Source organism: Gambusia affinis, linkage group LG02 (assembly GCF_019740435.1).
Source record: "Gambusia affinis linkage group LG02, SWU_Gaff_1.0, whole genome shotgun sequence".
NCBI lineage: Eukaryota > Metazoa > Chordata > Actinopteri > Cyprinodontiformes > Poeciliidae > Gambusia > Gambusia affinis.
The window spans coordinates 23,443,814-23,458,853 of NC_057869.1; the positions used below are offsets into that span (position 1 = coordinate 23,443,814).

Below are 15,040 nucleotides of genomic sequence, written 5' to 3' on the forward strand. Positions count from 1 at the left end.
AAATCACTGTGGTGTATCAGTAATAAGGAAGTTTACCTGTTAAGAGAGCCTTTAAAGGCTCTTTAGAAGTCATGTGAAGTGCCTTGGGCATATTCCTGTAATTTGTAGTCTTATATTAACTCTCATTTTCCTCACGAATGAGGACATTTCTCTTTAGCCAGCTTGCTCGCTCTCATTTCTTCTTCCAATAAACGGAGTATAAAGAGTCATTAGAGACATTTATTCAGTCAGTTATATAACTATTATGGGTTTAATATCTCAATACATGTCAGGCTACTCCTCCTGGCTTTATCTTTACTGATTGCATTGGGATATATATAGACAGAAATACCAGTTGTAAAAAGTGAAGACTTTTCTGTCAACCGTGTTTCTGTTTTAGTCATCATAAAAGTGCTGAAACCTTGAACCTTTTGATGCTGTAACATTTCAGAGTTTCACTGGAAATTTACGAACATATGGAGATTTGTTCGGAAATCTCCATATGTTTGTATGTCCTGGTGATTCATGCAAAAGGCCTCCAGATCTGAGGAAATAATCTTGACAGTGCCATAAAGTGCAATCACAGAACAACATGTGCCATTCAGCATATAATATTAGTGATCAATTTTCCAGAACTCGAGCAACGAGCGCCTTTATCTCTCGTTTACCGTTTATGACTTTGGTTAATGGTTAAGCAACGTCTTTGTGTCCCCTAGGTTGGAGGACATATCTGACCCCCTTCGTTAAGTTTTCTGAGGGTTGATCCGAGGAGTTAACCAATAGCTGGCAGTCGGCGTATGACCATGATTATAAAGGTGGGCCGTTTGGGAGTTGGCAAGTTTATGCGTTTGAATCTGGACACAGCAGCAGAGATCTCTATTAATCTAATCACTGCCTAGTTTTTGTCTTCAATAGTCAAGGATCACTGATACTCAGATCTGCACCTGCTACTGAGTCGTTGAATGTCTGAAGACTGCTGTTTTACAAATTTCACACTTGACCTCTGAGAATCTTGTCCCGAATTCATAATGGAGAGGATGAAGTCAAACGGAGGGGGTCATGTCAACTCAGCGTTTGATTCCAACTTTGGTGACCCTCCAATCTATGAAGAGACCGAATTCTCCGACAATGAGCACCGGACGGTCAGACCCTCTGTGATGAGTGCTTTCGGGCACGACACTTTAGACCGGGTGCCCAACATCAACTTCTACCGTAATGCCGGCAGCGTGAGTGGTCACCGAGCGGTGAGACCATCCCTGCAGGAACTCCACGATGTTTTCCAGAAGGTGAGTCTGTCGGATGACGCTCGATGTGAACTAGCTGACTTTTTTTTTACTTGAATCCTGTTTTCTCTTTTGTTGTGCCTTCTTTTCACTCTAAAAATGTTTGTTTTCCGAAAGCAACTTTCTTCTGAAACATTTACTCAGTTCTGCTTCTGAGAGATAATTACGCTCAGAGTAGAGTAAGTGTTGCTGCTTACATGATAAAATAAATTCATAGTGTCTGTATCTGTCTGCAGCTAACTCTTTATCTTATACCTTATAAAACCGAGCTGTTAAAATGTTATTTTTGAAACTAAGCAGCACACTTTATTTGCTTTTACTGCTGTTTATTTGGGTCTATTGCCTAAGACATGATGAGGTCATTTAGATTTACAGCATCGTACTAGATAATATTTTATGAATGGATATAAAAATGATGGATCTTTAAGCAGGCGCTCCAATGACAATTGTGGAACTTTGATTTTTGCAAAAGACTATATTGCAAGATGTTAATGCGTACCATCCAAATATCAAATTCACATCCAAGAGAGCTCAGAAATTTTACTAATAATCCTTAAGATGTGATGCACAGAGGGAAAGGAGATATATAAACTTCCCTTCATGAAAAGACAGAGGACATATGTGACTGTGATACAGATACAGATGAAACAAATTTCCAATGTAACTTCTTTTTTTTTTTTTAATGTTCTCTTTCTTTTAAAGAATGGGGCGATCTCTGTACCTGAAACGGTGACAGACGATGGCGAGGGGAGCGAAGGGACCCCGTCTGACGACCTGGAGTCTGCCGCTCCGATTGATGTCATCAAAGGAGCAGTGAAGTTTGGTTGGATAAGGGGGGTTCTGGTGAGTTTTGCTCTTGAAATTCCCTCTTAGTAACACAGATCTGCGCAAAAAAGGTATTTACATGTTTATCATGATGACTCTGTGTCTCAAAAACTAGAGTATGAAGCAAATTGACATTATTTTTATGTATATGTTTTGTCTGTAATTCTGGGTTCTGCTAACAGAAAAATTAGAAATATGTTACACTTACCACAGAAAGTGCTCTAACAAATCTTGATCTATGCTGTCTAATTCTTTTATTTTGCAGGTAAGATGCATGTTAAACATCTGGGGTGTCATGTTGTTCATCCGTCTGTCCTGGGTTTTTGGCCAGGCAGGCTGGGGTAAAGGAAACATTTATACTCTTTACACAGTCCTAACATTTATTTCTATTTGCCTTTTTCTACTGGTGGCTTCCACATCAAAGCTTTAGCATTTTTAAGGAGTTTTATTTGACTTTCTTATACAATTCTGGTTCAGGCTGTTGTCCATTTAAATTCTCTCAGAATAATCAGAGGTGCTAGGATTTTGTAAATGAAGAGACTAGGAGCACTACAAAATCACTCATTTTAAAGTGGAAATATCTTGGAGTAATTTTTTATTGCCTTTCTGATCTCCACTCAACAGATAAAAAGTCTCTTCAGCAGCATTTGGTGAATGTGAATGACTGAGATATAATGGTCTTTAGAGTTGCATAAAGTGATTTAAGACTATTATTCAATAATAGTTTCGGGTTAATGATTTTAAAATCTAACATTTTGGCCCTAAACAGAAACGAACATTTTCTAAATATCTGTAAGAGAGACATTTTTTTTATATAGATAAAACAGTTTTATTTCTATCCTGTTGAACATGCTGGTTGAGTTCTAATTCATCCTAATCCTGAAGTGTGTCATGCTAACATTTCAGGTCTGGGAATCGTGGTCATCGCTCTCAGCTGTGTGGTCACCACCGTCACAGGCCTCTCCATGTCCGCCATTTGCACTAACGGAGTTGTTAGAGGAGGTAGGTCAGCGAATCAGCTGCCATACTTCATATTTAGAAAAGCACAGTGACGGGACAATTTAGCGCAATTATTGACTAACCTTCCATGCTGGTATTTTATTCATAACATATGACTGCTACCGCAGCCAGCCTGGGCGAGTAAAACATTATTTATAAGTATTCGCTGCGATAACGCTCCCTGTCTCTGACACAAAATCTTTCAGTGGGAGAATGAAGTGACCAAAAGAACAATGTTTGCAGATAAAGTCACAAAGCCTTCAGACTACATCTGAATGTCACCTTTCCAAGCATTATTTCCTCTTTCACAGCTTTGCACTGACATATAATCAATCAATCACAAAATTGATTGATTGAGTGATTAATCATCCACTACTGATATCAGTCTTCAGATGTGCCCTGATCATGTATGTGGCAAAATACAGCATGTGATTCTGCAGTAGATGCCCTCACCAACCAGAACCTCTCACACTAAGTGTTTAGAAATGAGTCAGTGACTGAAACAAGGACACTCCTGATCATTTGACATATTACTGATTTTAAACACACTCATAACTAAAATTATTCAACGATGACGGCAAATTTGGTTCATCATCTGCAGCTATATCCAAACCAGCTGCTGATCCAACTGATTAAAATAAAACAGAAACAGTTTTCAAAGCTCAACAAAGCTGTTATTACAAGAGGTTTTTCTAAATTTAACCCCCCACTTTTACTGCATAATGCTGTCTGAAAGTTATTCAACACTCTTTTGCTGTAATTACCTGCTGGAAATGTTAATCATGAGAAGAGATCCAGTTTAAATATGTAAATATGCAAATTCTAAAAGTGTTTAATAATATTCTTTGACAAAAAAGCAACAATATCACCACATTCTTATAATTATCCACAGTTGTATCAACACTGTTATTAATGATCGTTGTTATTGATTTACAAAAAAAATTAAAAGCAATCCTAACAATTTTATTCATATTAAAGGTGATGATAACAGAAATATTGTTTCTCCACTGTTGATGGAGCTGATGAGTCAAATTTCTAGTCCATATTTCCTAATTTGCTGAAAATGAACTTTGTGGCATTATTGATATACCCACACATAAAAAGTTGTATGACTTTCACACCTACTACTTTTTTTTTTTTCAGTTTCGTAAACATATGTAGTAGTTTTTTTCTGTTCCATTAGAAGAATCACAGTACAGTACAGGTTTTATGTCTTCTAATAAGTACATTAATAATTCTGTATTATTTACTTCAAATGGTAAATTATTTTGTTACATCATCTAATTTTTTTTATCTTTACCTTTAAAACAAACAAACAAAAGAAACACTTCCATGACAGGACATTGGAAAACATGCATTTATTTTTAAATGAGTCTTTCTTAAAATTGACTAACCTAACTAAACTCAAAGGGAATCTTTTTGAACCGTTTTGTTACATCAGGAGGAGCTTACTACTTGATATCACGCAGTTTGGGACCAGAGTTTGGAGGCTCCATTGGACTCATTTTCGCCTTCGCCAATGCAGTGGCTGTGGCCATGTATGTGGTGGGCTTTGCAGAGACGGTGGTGGATTTGCTCAAGGTGCGTAATGAGTGCTACAGAAAACACACGGAGGTATCTGAGTGCTTGTTTACCTTACCTCTACTTGTTCTGCTCAGGAATACGCCCACCTGATGGTAGATGAAATGAATGACATCAGGATCATTGGCTGCATTACTGTGGTGTTGCTCTTGGGCATTTCGGTGGCCGGTATGGAATGGGAGGCAAAGGTGAGGCATTGACATCGTGCTTCTTGTGATTACCCTGGACTTGTTGTTGTAAAGGATTGAACTTAACTCAAACCTTTTTACGTCTCCCCACCACCACCAAAAGGCCCAAATTGTTCTGCTCGTGATCTTGCTGGTGGCCATAGTGAATGTGTTCGTAGGAACAGCAATTCCTGCAACTGAAGATAAGAAATCCAAGGGCTTTTTTGGATACAACAGTAAGATCCCGTTAATCCACCTCAAACTTATCCCGAAAAATGTTTACATTTTATACACCGAACTATAAACTAATACACTCTTCTTTTCCAAATATCGATTTTTTTTAAACAGCAAAACTTTTTATGGAGAACTTTACGCCAAATTTTAGGAATGGTGAAACATTTTTCTCAGTGTTTGCCATCTTTTTCCCTGCGGCCACCGGTATCCTGGCTGGAGCAAACATCTCTGGAGACTTGCGGGTAATTTTTCAAAGCAGATGTCTCTGCAGAAGTCAACATTTTTAACATTTGCTCACACACACATGCTGTCTGTCAAACTACAGGACGCCCAGGCTGCCATACCCAAAGGTACATTGCTGGCCATTTTAATTACTGGTGTCACTTACCTCGGCGTGGCTCTTTGTGTCTGTAAGTGACCTGCAGTCTGTCCACCTTTCTCACACTGTAACTTGTTTCTCTGTTTTATTAAAAACAATGGGATGTACTTGTCATAAGATTCAAAGCATTTTGCGGAAAAACTCACAGGCAAATCGTCTGTCTTTTTTTCTTTTTTTTTTGGTCAGCCGGTACCGTTGTCCGGGATGCCACAGGAAACAGGACCGACCTCGTTACTCCTGGGATGCCTTGTACCGGCTCATCAGTAGTTGCCTGTGAATTTGGCTATAATTTTACTTCTTGCGAAACAGAGCCATGCAAGTTTGGCCTGATGAACAACTTCCAGGTAGGAGACCTTTCCAACACATTGGGGTTATTTTCATCTCACAACAGAAGGACATCCTTCACAGGGAGTCACGTTGCCCATCTCAAACTCTGCATTGCGTTTTCATACGGATTACAAGCTTTTTTGCTCTCCCCTAATGCGCTCTCATCGTCTCCGTTTGTTTCAGGTAATGACCATGGTGTCTGGGTTTGGTCCCCTCATCACTGCAGGAACCTTCTCAGCCACACTTTCGTCAGCCCTGGCCTCTCTTGTTAGTGCTCCTAAAGTCTTCCAGGTAGGGAACTTCATTTTTTAAAATACAACGTAATAAAAACAGAAGAGGTAATTTTGTTGTCATCAGCGTCTCTAATCAAAGTTCTGTCTTTGCTCAGGCTCTGTGCAAAGACAACATCTACACAGCTCTGCACTTCTTCGCCAAAGGACACGGAAAGAACAATGAGCCAATCCGAGGCTACATCCTCACCTTCGTTATTTCCGTTGCCTTCATTCTCATTGGTCAGTAAATTAGTCGACCAACATCCTTACACTGCTGTTACACAACGTCTTCATCTTTTCTGACGCTCCTGGTGAAGTGGGAAATCCCACATTGTATAAACATAAATCTTTTCAGCTTGCTTATTGAGGAGGGTGGGAGTTGATGTCCAATCAATGAGCATCTACAAAGCTCATTGATTGATTGATTTCACAGTGAGGTGATGAAAATAAAATTGTTTATGTGTTTTACGTATTTTTACCAGGAGGGGTGCCAATAAACCTGAAGGTCATTTCAACTTTACCTTTCATGCAAACCTCAACTATTTGCTTTAGTAACACTGTTAAAGAGCTCTACTGAATATAGACTGAGACAAAACTCTTAAATTGATTTAAGTCAGTCGTCATTTACGTTCCACATGCACATGGAGGCCTCATGTCAGTAGATGCCCCCAGATAATCTGTTTCTGTGAACGATTGTTAATGTTGCTAAATCTCAGTGCACACAAAGAAACTTCCCTAATAAACTCTTCTTCACACACTGACGGTGTTTTCCATCAGAGTAAATGTGAGTTGCAGACCTTTTATCTTAGTACCAGAGCAGTTTGTGAAGTGAGCGTCACAGATTTTTTGTAAAGAAAGAAAGCCAACCAACCAACCACACTAACCGAGGATTTCACCTCCAGTTGGAGACTTTTGGATTTCATATTAATCTCATCAATGCATACCCTGTTTCAGTTCACAAGCTTCCTCTCGTATATTTTAAGATTTAGTCCTTCTTTGTACAGGTGATCTCAACACCATCGCTCCGATCATCTCAAACTTCTTCCTGGCATCTTACGCACTCATCAATTTCTCTTGTTTCCATGCTTCCTACGCCAAGTCTCCAGGTGAGTCTCCTTCAAGGAGCTCAGAACTCAGAAGTATTTTATTTAGAGAATGCAAAGCCAGAGAAAAACAAAGCTGTTTTAATATGCATAACTGAGTTTGAGCCACCAACCTCTTCTTGTGCTGCTTTCCCCAGGCTGGAGACCGGCGTATAAATTCTACAACATGTGGCTGTCTCTGCTGGGAGCCCTGCTCTGCTGTGTTGTTATGTTTGTCATCAACTGGTGGGCCGCTCTGCTCACATATGGCATTGAAATCCTGCTCTACATTTACGTCACAGTCAAGAAGCCAGGTGAGCTTGTTTGCGAGCCTGGAAGCGCTTCAGGGATTGCTGAATATTAGAAGAACTAGCCACTGATGAATCTAAACCTTTGTGTGCAGATGTGAACTGGGGGTCGTCCACGCAGGCGGTGACCTTTGTGAGCGCAGTCAGCAACGCTTTGTCTCTGTCTGGTGTGGAAGATCATGTCAAGAACTTCAGGTAACAATCTGCTGCACTTTTACTCCATTTGTACTTAGGTACAACTTGCCAATGTTGACCTTCCTTACCCTCACCAGCCGCCTTGACCACTGATACAACGATGACGCATCGGGGCTTTCATGTTGTTTATGTCACATCCTCACCGTACAGCTGGAAATGTTGCTGCAGTTTTTCAAATCTTTTTGAAAAATTAATTGTTGAGCCTGTGTGAATTGTAGCCTCAGTTCTGCTGCTGTAATCCATCTACTTCAACGTTTTATGTGCTGCACAGACAGAGATGGCATTCCTCATGCCCAGTAATACGTGGCTATTTAAGCTCCTTCCATTCTTGTCTGACATAAACAAGGCGCATTTGTCCACACAGCAACCACTCACTGGATATTTATATTTAGATGTCTAAATGTATCGTTTGGCAGAGTCGTTATTTGTGATAAGAAGCAATTGAATAAATGTGCCTAATAAAGCAGTGTGTAATATAATGGTATAATAAAAGCATTACACTTGATGATGATCTGCAGTGTAACATTGACACGCTCCTGTTTCTTATTCAGGCCTCAGATCTTGGTTCTAACTGGGTCAGCGCGGGCCAGGCCAGCCCTGCTAGATCTAGCTCACTCCTTGACCAAAAACTACGGACTCTGTCTCAGCTGTGATGTTTTGGTGGTAGGTTACAAATTCATTTATTATCTACAAATCCCCCAAAATAATGCAACACTGCTGATTTCACACAGAGTGTCTGGTTCATAGAATAACAAGCAAGAAAAAAGAAAAAAATTTAAACTCTCTGGACAATCAGAGACTAACATTTCTCTGGTTTCCCATTCGGTTGTGTGGCCTGAACGCCAAAGAGATGGTGTGTGGGAAGTCTTACGCTCAGAACTGATCCAAGCTTTACATTTTCTGACTTTTCTTTTTTATTGTTCAGGGTCCGAGATCGGAGATCCTGCCAGAGATGAACAGTGGGGTGGAAAAGAACCAGCTGTGGCTCCATAAGAACAAACGCAAAGCCTTTTTTGCTGCTGTGGCCTGCGACAATTTCAGGGAAGGTGCAGAAACTCTGCTGCAGGTCAGTGTGGATGGCATTTACACAATATGTCTGTAAAGAGGCAGGGAAACAAAAGCCAGTAACCTAAATTGTCCACAAGAACAATGTGAAATCAGCGGGATCTTATCAAAGGAACATGGGAAATGTGCAGAAGCATGTATCACTCTTTTTACTGCCGGTGAATTACTTTATAATGACATATCTTGAGAAACTTGTCAGGACATCGAAGCAGCAGGTAGAAAAGTAGGGAGTTATTGAGAAACAGTGGAACATTCTTATGGCTCTGACTGTCACTCCAGAGATAAGGCCACTGTTTATTGCCAGGATCACTCACTTTAAACAGCACAGAAGATTAAAAGCTATAATTGATTAACGCTGCAGTGGACGAGTCCCTGCAGACAAAGAGAAACCTGCTGGCTTCTCTGGTCGTAACTTCTGGCTGTAAAACAGAGTCACGGCCTTCTTGTGTACAAGAAGGACATTTAATAGTTTCTGGAAGTAGTGTTAAGTCCATCAGCCTTTCGTATCACAGCGTGACAAGGTGTCTTATGGTTTCGGCTAACGGCTCGACCTGAGCTGAGGTTGTAAGAAGGTTTTTGTTTTGTTCGCAGGCTTCCGGTCTTGGCCGCATGAAGCCCAACACGTTAATGATCGGCTTCAAGAGGAACTGGAGAACGGCGGAAACAAAAGCAGTGCAGAGCTATGTGGGAATACTGCAGTACGTACCCAAAATGAACATGCAAACATGCCAAAATCAATGTCAGCAGTTAGAAATTTCAAACAGATCTGCATGGTAACCATTGTTGGTCTTTCTGACAGCGATGCATTTGACTTTGAATATGGGACAGTGGTGCTGAGGATGAACCAGGGACTGGATATGTCGCATCTTGTAGAAGAAGAAGGTCAGCATGAAGTTACTGTGTGATTCATGATACAGCGTTTCAATATTCAAGTTCACAAGCAAATCTTTTAGGTCAAGGTTTTGCAATTCCCTTGACCTAAGGTTATTACTGTGGAGCCACACACTGCTATTCAAGCCCTCTGCTTTGGCTCTTTGTAAATTTGACCAAAAAATACCACAGTGGCAAAGTTAGCTCTATCATCCAATACCACATTTCATGCAGGTAACAATAACACAAACAGATGGGCATGTTAAACTCGCTGTGTGTGGTTCACTGTGTAAAAGACCAGTGAATGCCACATCAATTTAACAGGTTTTCATCAACAATACTGGCTAGATGCAGGAGTATTTGACAAGCTAATGGTTATTTACCTGCTGCTAGGATTTGCAGCGCAGCTTCTCTCCATCATTCAATAGAAATAACTTAAAACTTTTCAACGTAGCAAATTTGAGTTTCAGGATCAGTGATAGAAAGAGGAGTTTTGGTCACTTTTTAAACTGATGGATTTTTACACCAAGTTGTTGGGAGAAATAATTTATCTACTGGTGGAGACTTGGGGAAACAAATATGTTGCTCTTTGATTCATTAAAAAATATTTCAAGTCTTTTTGGCTCTCCGAGATTGTTTAGGAACAAAATAAAATAATAAAAATATAGTAAAGAAAAAGTAAAAAATAACTAAACCTAAAGCTGAATTCTACAAATTTTTATATATTTTTTAAAATAAAAGAGGAACTGTAGTTGACCTAATATGATAGGAACTTTTCACATGGAACTTTGATCTGCAGATTACAGAATATATACAATGGTCGGCCTGTTTCAGATAAAATAAATAACTTGCAATGGTGCCATAAAGCAATCACAGGTTACCTGTTTTCTTGGCGGGGGTTTCTTCAGGTGCACAGAAATTTCCGCTTGGCAACAAATATAGTAATCTGTTACCGATCACCATCAAAAAGTAAATCCGGAAACTGTCCAAGGAAACACAGTGGAACTAGGAACTATCAGATGACATTTGAAAATGTAAAAATGTTTGGGTGTAAACTTATGAAAGCATTTTTACATCAAAAATTAAAAGATGCTATGAAAAAATATAAACAAAAGTACATAAAAGAGCTGTTGCTATGTACTTTTATCTTGTGTTATTTATCCCAGATTCACCAGTAATTGGTCAATCACTGACAAATGCCCATTTCTACTAACTCAGTCTTTATAGTATTGTAAAGTGTGTTTGTACTTTCATGGAAAAAGTGAATATACAGATCTATGTTAACTTTATGACCTGTAAAAAAATGCTCTGTTAAAGTTGCTCATTTTACCAGACCGGTAACAGAAATACAAGCTCCCATTTAGGAAAGTACAACCAGATCAGTCATGACCTTCTACTTTTCTTCCCTTCTGAGAAAAAGAGATGGCTTTCAGTGGAACTTGTAAAGATTCGATTTCATCCTTATGGCTGTCATTCATATAATTCTTTGAATACGATTCAAATGTCAAAACTGAAACGCAGTAAAATATACAAAAAGAAAGCAGCAATTCCATTATTTCTAGCTAAAATGACTTGGAATGGAAGCAGAATGCAACTTACCAATAAAAAGCGGATAAATGCCCTAGGCCACTACATTTAAATAAAGGTACCTTCTTTCTTTTCTGGGTAACTCTGATTAATGATACAAGTACTCTCTGTATCTGATCGGTTGCCTGATTGTGCCTTTCAGAGGAAATGCTGAAGGCAGCGAAGGAGCAGCAGGCCCTGGATAATGAGATGATGCCAAATGGGGGGAGAACAAAAGGACTCTTCAGGAAGTCCAGGCATTCATCTCAGCAAGTGCTCACAACTAGAGGTACGTTCCTACACGACCTTCCAGCACAGACAAATCCATGCTGCTTAAAGCAGAGGACACATCCATTTAAGATTTTTAATTGCGCGTGAAAACATTCTTCGACACTTTCCCGCTGAATCAAAGAATAAAATAACATTCATTTAACAAATGAAGTCAAAGAACTCGCATCGTTTTCTGTGGAACTTTTCCCCACATTCCCACTGAGGTGTAATTGAATCAGCTGCTCCTACTAAAGACATTTCTGTGGGTGTAATCCAATAATATGCTCCCATTCGTTCCACTTTAAGAGGCATCTCTTAAGAGCAGTCCTTCGAGCCAGACAGGAGAGGCTACCTGCAGCCTCCCACTCTATCAATCTATGTTTCTGCATCATCCACAATCAACAGTGAGCTACATAATGGAAAGACTGAAACTCGTCGGTATACCATCCACATCCCCCGGAGAGATGCTTGTGTCAGTCTATTAATGACCGGTCCACCTCAAATGTCCCACTGGTACCATCCAAGTACCTTTATATTTACTGAATCTCATTTCCTTTTCTCTCTCTCTCTGTCTGCCAGTGTCGGTGTGTGGACCCCCGCCTCCTCAGGTCGCCAGAATGAACGAGAAGCTGGTGGAGGCCAGTGGTCAATTTAAAAAGAAACAGCCTAAAGGCACCATTGACGTGTGGTGGATGTTTGATGATGGAGGTAGGTGTCACTTCCCTTCTGGTTGGTACATTTCTCACAGAGAGTGACGGATTCATCGGGACGGACATCAGATCCTCCCGGAAAGCAAAAGTAGCGAAAAAAATGTATTGATCCTGATCCTGGCAATAATCCCTTTTTCCTGGAGGCAAAGTCATGTACTAGCAGAACAAGATGATAAAAAAAACACCTTGCATGGTGTAATTTTATGGTCTTAAAACTATGTCATAAACCGGTATCAATGGACAAGGGGGACAAAAAGTCACATTCTTGGAAAACAATAACTTGTTTTCAATTCAAGTGACCTACAGCCTACTTATGTTTCCTTCTCTCAGGTCTGACACTGTTGCTCCCCTACATCCTCACCACCAGGAAGAAGTGGAAAGACTGTAAACTAAGGATCTTTATTGCAGGGCAGCCTGGACGAACTGAGATAGACAAAGAGGAGTGAGTAAACAAACTCATGTGGCAGTGAAAACGTATCACGTGAACATAAAGATGAGAGCATGTGTTTGAAAAAAGCTGAATCTGTTTGCTTGGTGATTTGGTTTGCAGGATGAGGACCCTGTTGCACAAATTCAGAATAAAGAGCAGTGACATCACCGTCATCGACGACATCCACATTAAACCCCGCAATGACAAGTGAGTAGCTGCTTTCTGCCGGGTGCAGCGGCACAACGGTTACAGTCAAGTATAAGTGCTTAGTCATCCACACATTATGGAAGTCAGCTCACCGTCTTGTCTGCCGTTCGTCCAGCATAAAGAAACTAGAAGACATGATCGAGCCGTTCCGTCTGCATGAGGGGTCTAAAGGCAGGGATCAGGCCGCGGGGATCCAGAAGGAGTATCCCTGGAAAATCACTGATGCAGAGCTCAGCAGCTTTGAAGAGAAGGTGAAGAATAATTTATTATGATTCTTTCCTGGTGATTCAATGGAATTTCATTAATTAAAATAAAAAAGAAGACAAAACAAAACCCCAATCATATCTTCTTCTGTTTTACAGACGCACCTCCAGGTACGACTAAACGAGCTCCTTCAGGAACATTCCAAATCGGCCAACCTGATTGTTTTGTAAGTATCAGTGTCAGATGATATCCAGCCGCCTACTTCACTCCAAAAGCTGATCTAATTTAACGTTTTTCTGTGCGGTTAACCCTCTGCAGGAGCCTGCCCATCGCTCGTAAGGGATCCATCTCTGATTTTCTCTACATGGCCTGGCTGGACCTCTTGACAAGGGATCTCCCACCCACCTTGCTCATCAGGGGCAACCACAAGAGTGTTCTTACCTTCTACTCGTGAGCACCTCAAAGGTCAAACTCTGAAGAACAACGTTGCTGGACGGGGGGATTACAAAGGCAATACTTTGAACTATATATTCATAAAGGGGACAAGTACATGAGCGAGATTGTCTTCCAGACTCACATCAGTCATACATTCATACTCTGGTTATCAATTTGGGGAAGTAAACAAAGAAAACACAATAGATTTAAAAAAGACAAAGAAAGTAGGATTTAGACGGTATGTACGACAGATAAACTGTTCGATTTGGAGTGGCTACTAAGAAATGCAACCATTTTTTTTATTATAAGTGAGAGAAGACAGAACCAACACACACAAGACACTGCTGGAGTGCTTAAACCAAATTACTGTGACTGTAATATAAATGTAAATAGGATATTGTAGTGCATATTTTATGAAGTCAAAAAGCTTTAATAATTACCAATAATAATAATAATAATGATAACACATCAAACTTACGTAGCACTTATTATTACACTGAAAGATGCCTTACACAAACATAAAACAAGTAGCTGAAAATTGAGAAGGGGACTATGATAGTAATGCCAGGTTCAACGGTAATGATTATTAGGTAGGTGAAGAGTCCGAGTTCCTGATGTTATGAAGAAGACAGATCCAGAGGGGTGAAGCGGCAGCAGAAAAGGCTCGATGCCCGAGAGTACAATGTTTGGTTCTGATGGGGGTCAAGAAGTTACAGTCAGAGGAATGAAGGTAGCGAATCGGAGAGTGGTGGCAAAGAAAGTCGGTGAGAGAGATAAGACAGGACGAGGTTATAAATAAAACTGGCTACTTTAATATTAGTACTTTCTTCACGGTAGTAGTACTGCTTTAATTCTTTTTTGTACATAATTAGTTCTAGTTACTTTTAATATTCTTAAAGTTAAAACGGCATCATGTTGTTTGCCCATTCCACCTTAATTTGCTTCAACGTTTTAATTTTGTGACCACGTCACATTTCTTTTGCTTGAAGAAAGCCGAGAGATTCAGAGGCACTTTTAAATATCTTTTCTTTTTTTTGGTATTTTTTTCCTCATTATTTTGTGATTGTATTTAAATAAGTGGGATTGTTTGAAATAAAAGAAATATGAAAAAAATTGAGTATTTCTGTTTTCTGTTTTTTTTTCATGCCTGTGTTTTTTTAAAGATTTTATATATCAAAATGATTTTCCCATATTCTTTTTTAAAAAAACACAAAGTTAAGTGTGTATTATCATTATTTGATGTAATATGAGCACACAGTAGAGCACAGATTAGTAAATGGAGTCCATCTGTCTTTAATTTGCTTTCAGTTTAAATCCAGCTGTTCTAAGGAGGCCTCTGAGGTAATTTTGAGAACAATTAGCACAATGAAGACCAAGAAACACTGCAAACAATACAGGGATAAAGCTGTGATCCTATGAACGACTGTATAATATAAACCAAAATTCCAAACTTTGAACATCTTACACTATCAGTTGATCTATCATCTAAAAAAATTTTAAAAATATGTAAAACGAACACTGCACATTACTGAACACATCATCACCACAGGGAAACAATTGTCTGTGTTGATAAACATGTGCTTCATTATGTCACATGTCAGCGAAGGATAGATGGATGAAGCTAAAGCAGATGCAAAATTGTTGAGAACGGG

General features: G+C 39.6%; 1 protein-coding gene across 1 annotated transcript; it reads left to right on the forward strand.

Annotated features, from left to right (window-relative positions):
- The first annotated feature begins 568 nt into the window (after window positions 1-568).
- On the forward strand, window positions 569-13,901 carry slc12a1 (solute carrier family 12 member 1). Its single transcript, XM_044134722.1, has 26 exons — window positions 569-1,265; window positions 1,965-2,105; window positions 2,353-2,428; window positions 2,994-3,089; window positions 4,528-4,667; window positions 4,745-4,855; window positions 4,959-5,070; window positions 5,183-5,310; window positions 5,394-5,478; window positions 5,634-5,791; window positions 5,958-6,065; window positions 6,163-6,286; window positions 7,051-7,152; window positions 7,287-7,442; window positions 7,532-7,631; window positions 8,183-8,294; window positions 8,557-8,697; window positions 9,288-9,394; window positions 9,496-9,578; window positions 11,296-11,421; window positions 11,982-12,110; window positions 12,443-12,554; window positions 12,663-12,749; window positions 12,865-13,000; window positions 13,112-13,179; window positions 13,272-13,901. The coding sequence occupies exons 1-26, from the start codon at window positions 1,008-1,010 to the stop codon at window positions 13,405-13,407; spliced, it is 3,132 nt and encodes a 1,043-aa protein (XP_043990657.1). The 5' UTR covers window positions 569-1,007; the 3' UTR covers window positions 13,408-13,901.
- The last annotated feature ends 1,139 nt before the right edge of the window (window positions 13,902-15,040 follow it).